Raw genomic sequence first — 4,730 nt, forward strand, 5'->3', positions numbered from 1 at the left:
GTCATAATGAGCGCTTTAACGAGCATTTTGACCGATTGAGATGCTCAATGCTAATATTATCACATTTTTTGCGACATACTTATTAAAAATTAAAACTAAAAAACTGCTCAAATCACGCTTTCACATTTAAATATATAATTGTCTTTATATATATATTTATCTCTATATATAAATATATATATAAAGACAATTATATATTTAAATGTTTATAATATATGTATATATATGACTATTATGTATTGAATATTTTTTAAAAACTTGTTTCGTAATTAAATGCAACTCAATCATGTGCAATTTGTTTTCTTTTTCCTTCATGGAATCATAGTATGAGAAAATCATTTCATTTTTTGAATTGTCGTGCGTCAAATGCTTGTGAGTATATTCAATAAGGACGAACCATACTGCATATATATATTCATGCACTGACACTGAAGACTGAAGTGGATCAATTGTCGAGCGGTGTAACTAACCGAACTTACTGTAAAAAAAAGAAAAACAACCTGTTTATTGCTTTCCCGACATTTATGTTTGAAACGCGAGACTCTCAAAGACTGAATAGAAGTGATAAATACCTGTACTTCGATAAATTAGAGAGACAAGTAGGATTAAAATCAATTTTAAGCTCTTAACCTTAAAATTATAGGTATAGAGACTTGTAGGTTATATTTTGAGTGTAGACTTGAATCTACTTAGGTAAGAAGAAACGTGCAATTAATATGATTGAACAAATTTATTTATTTAACTCATTAACATATAATTGTACTGGCCACCGGTTAATAACTGCAACGTGCAATTAATTTTTATCTGAAAAATATTTTATGCAGATTGTTCATATATATATGTTCTATTCTAATTATTTAAAGATTCCAGTTATATAGAGAGTTATTCTAGTTTTTATAGTTATTTAAAGAGGATTAAGAACAATGAATAAGTCACCTAAGATGGACTTTGAACTCTTTGAAGGTTGTTGGCAAACTGAATGTTTTAGGACAGTTACTTGATAGGACTGCTGAAAAAGAGAGACCTAAATCTTCCTAACTTGTTTCAAGGTGAAATTAATGCATTTTGACGTACCAAGATATCTGAGGAATCCACAAAGTCAAACGGATTGTACATTCCGTCGCATCGGTGGAAACCACAGAATCGATTTATCAATTTGATCGTAACACAAGTAGTTTAATGCCATACACCAAAGATGAACTTATTGAGAATAAGCTTCATAGGCTTTGTTATGCCTCTAATCTTAGGTAAGAAATAATTAATTTAATTATTAGTTTTTATTTTTCATCATACATTCTTTGCATAAAGGGAATCTAATAATTATTAAATATTACAGATATTAGCAGTTGCTAGATATCTGAATATATTGATCTCCGATAAAGCTAAACTGTAAAGTTTGCATAAACGTTCTCAACTTCAAACTGCTTTTAGGATTAACGCAAAGTATATTATCTGTAATTTCTAGTTAATATCGCAAACAGCGAAGAAGTGGAAGTATTTACAATACAAACAGTATCTGAGGATGCTATCAATGAAGAAGAAAGTAAGCAGGTTCATACAGATGAAACGAATGAGTCTGCGAACGTAAATGCCGATGTTCCAGTAAATGTCACGGTCTCAACCAATACTACTAAAGTTAATTGCTCGTCGGAGAAGATCTACGGTCCTGTTGAGGTCTTACAAATTTATAAAATAGTACAATATATTGAACAAGATAATATAGCTTTCTTATAAATCTGTCATTGTTATAGATTGTCAATGCGACTAGACTCATGGAGCTATTGATCTTGGAGCCTGGCCCCTCAAATCGTTCCAGAAACGACAAAGACGGTAAACAGTTACCAGGAACGTGCGTTCTAGTGTTATTCTATGCCCGATGGTGCGTATTCAGCAGCCAAGCTGCGCCGCATTTTAACGCTATACCTCGCTCGTTTCCCCACGTTAAAGCCGTAGCCATCGACGCTATAAAACACCAAAGGTAAGTGTTACAAAATTCGGACGTATGGAAAGAAAATTTGTCACTTTTCTTTTTTTCTTGTCCTTTGGTATTCAAAATTGATTCTACACTGAGAAGAAAATATTTTATTCCAAAAAAATATTTATTAGGTATCTCCCAATAGCATTATTTACTTACTTTTTCCACATATTTATTTAGAATTAGATATTTTTATTTAATTGAAATAAAAATATCTAATTCTAAATAATCATGTGTAAAAAAATAAGTAAATATGCTATTAGGAGCCACCTAATAAATATTTTTTTTTGGATTTTTTCTCAGCGTAAGAAAATACATCGCTTTCAGCTTCAATGCTCAATACGGAATAGTTGGGGTGCCGACGCTGATGCTGGTTCACAACGGCAAGCCTGTCGCCAAATTCAACGACACGACCTATACCCTGGAGTCGTTCGCCAAGTTCGTGTCTCATCTGACGAACCTGCAGCCGAACGGCTCGCTGTACGTTACGTCGGCGGACTTTACGGGCCCGGTTTCGAGCACGCCCTCCAACGAGACGGACTATTGTCTGGTGCTGTCGTGGGTCTTCATAGTTGCCTGCGCGCTGTACTTCACATCGCGTAGCAGATGGTGGCAACAGTTCGTTGAGCTTATTCAGAATACCTGGCTCGAGAGTAACGAAGAGCACGAGCATGCTGATTGAGAAAGGCAGACTAATTGCTGAATTATTTATTCATTTTGTAAACTTGTAAATAGGAAGAAGGAAAATAAATATATACATATATAAATGAGGATAAGGGAAATTCCAAGAATTCGTTTAAATTTAAGTTACTTTAATTACTGCCAAATTTACTGCTTGCTTTATTTATTACTAAAAGACTAACTGCAAGTTTAATGATTACTCGAAATCGGAATTAGTGCTCATGAGTGAAAAATATCAACATTGACCCGATTGACCGACACTGATGAGTTTCATATATTCTAATTTTCTTCCTTTATTTGTATACACGTTTAAGCTAAAGTGTAAGTTTAATGTTAATAAAATTGTTTGGTCATTCTATAGATCAGTTTATATTTAAAATTTATTAATTGGTTGTTTCCATAAATATAAACTGTGCTCGACTTTCATTGCCTTATTTAAATTATATATCTTATACAACTTAGTTTTTAATTTTAGTTTGCGATTATAATCTCTTCATTTCATTGAAGAAAATTGACATAATGACGACCATTTAAAATGAGCGTCGTCTGGCGCTATGATATTTATGTACTTTATGCACTTTGTTTTTCTTTTTTCCTTTTCTGTCCAACGTCTAATTACATATATCCATTTCGTTTCAAGTGCAGAAGGTGCAGGTGCAGCTACGAAGAGGGCGCGATGAACGCGCTAACTTGACGTGCGGCGGGTCCGACGTTGTAATGGCCGACTTCGAGATTCACTTATTAAATTCCCAACTTCACGATTGTTGTGTGCGGCATTTGTTTGCGCTGAAGTTCGTCTCCAATGGATTTGTTGTCGCGGTGACCAGGCCGCCGCGAGTGCTGTGGACCGCTGCGCGGGGAGGAGGACAGGACGGCTCGGTTCGGCACGTACGGAATTTTGCCGGATATTCGACAGGCGAGATGAGAGATTTCCGCAGATACGTTCCCGCAAACGCATCCGTCCGACGTCCCGCGCTAGGTTAAACCGTACCTGACCGGAGAGCGTGGATCGCAGACCGCGGGCGCGCAGCGCGGTGCCGATCGTCCGATCCCGGGGAGAGTCCGACGGTTGAATTATGGGCTCGATCAACCTCATCTGCCCTATGTGCTGCGGCGAGACCTTCAACAATCCTCAGTCCCTCAAGTACCACTTGTTAAGCCTGACGGACAATCTCTATTGCCCCGGCTGTTCCCAGCGTTCCGACTCCGTGACAGCGCTCATTCAGCACCTGGACATGTGCGAGCACGATCTCAGGTACAAGATGAAGCCGGAGGTTCTGGCGGACAAACTCAGGAAGGGCGGAAAGGAGCCCGAGATCAAAATGGATTTGCTAATGGTACGGCAAAAGGGGAACGTGAATAGCTTTGTTGGCGATTTACATAGGGCTTTTTATCACAAGCTTCTCAAACATTTGTCTCATGTTATTTTAAACGTTGATTATGATAGAAAATGTTCGTGACAATTTTTAAAGATGTAATTGTCGCACGAACCTTTAAACTGCTTGGAAGTCTTGGAAATCTTGAAATAACAAAACCTGCAAACATGAATTTCAATTGAATTATACAGAAAATTTCGATTTCAATTTAATGCATGATACAGTTTCACAAAAGGAGCAAAAGCATATTTTGTGGCTGGAGCAAATTGTTTTGTCTACTTGCTAACTTATATCGCTAGATAATATTGTACATTAATATGTGCATGTGGATTAATTCATTACTTTTAAATATTCAATGATTCAAAGCTCAATGTATATAAAAAGAGTTTCAAACTGTTTGGTTTTTCCATCAAAGATAATTGCAACTGTTGATTTTAGGATGTCAAGGCGCAGCAGATTAATCGGGGCTTCCTCGCGACGATGGGCAGCAACGGAGTTATCATAATGGGCGATCCGCAGACGATACAATTGGATGAGAATGGTTCGTAGAATTGCTGTTTTTGCTTATGTAGGATTTCTGTGGGTTTGACTGTCGTTTCTAACGAAAAATATCAGGAGAGATTAAAGTCGTAGAAAAGATGGACACGGAAGGAACGCAACCAGATGAAAATTCTCTGGATTTCAAGATGTCCGAAGGA

The 4,730-nt window shown here is 36.8% G+C and overlaps 1 protein-coding gene across 4 annotated transcripts; it reads left to right on the forward strand.

Annotated features, from left to right (window-relative positions):
* Positions 1–403: 403 nt before the first annotated feature.
* Positions 404–3,014, forward strand: LOC112456060 (thioredoxin domain-containing protein 15-like). Of its 4 annotated transcripts, none has more exons than XM_025018347.1 (5): positions 404–693; positions 989–1,247; positions 1,466–1,674; positions 1,752–1,978; positions 2,279–3,014. In XM_025018347.1, the coding sequence occupies exons 2-5, from the start codon at positions 1,196–1,198 to the stop codon at positions 2,655–2,657; spliced, it is 867 nt and encodes a 288-aa protein (XP_024874115.1). In that variant the 5' UTR covers positions 404–693; positions 989–1,195; the 3' UTR covers positions 2,658–3,014. The 4 variants fall into 4 exon arrangements, with proteins under 4 accessions (XP_024874115.1, XP_024874131.1, XP_024874123.1 ...); XM_025018363.1 differs by having other exon boundaries at positions 994–1,247; XM_025018355.1 differs by having other exon boundaries at positions 1,050–1,247.
* The last annotated feature ends 1,716 nt before the right edge of the window (positions 3,015–4,730 follow it).

This window comes from Temnothorax curvispinosus, unplaced genomic scaffold, assembly GCF_003070985.1.
Source record: "Temnothorax curvispinosus isolate PA1 unplaced genomic scaffold, ASM307098v1 QBEX01000579.1, whole genome shotgun sequence".
Lineage (NCBI taxonomy): Eukaryota > Metazoa > Arthropoda > Insecta > Hymenoptera > Formicidae > Temnothorax > Temnothorax curvispinosus.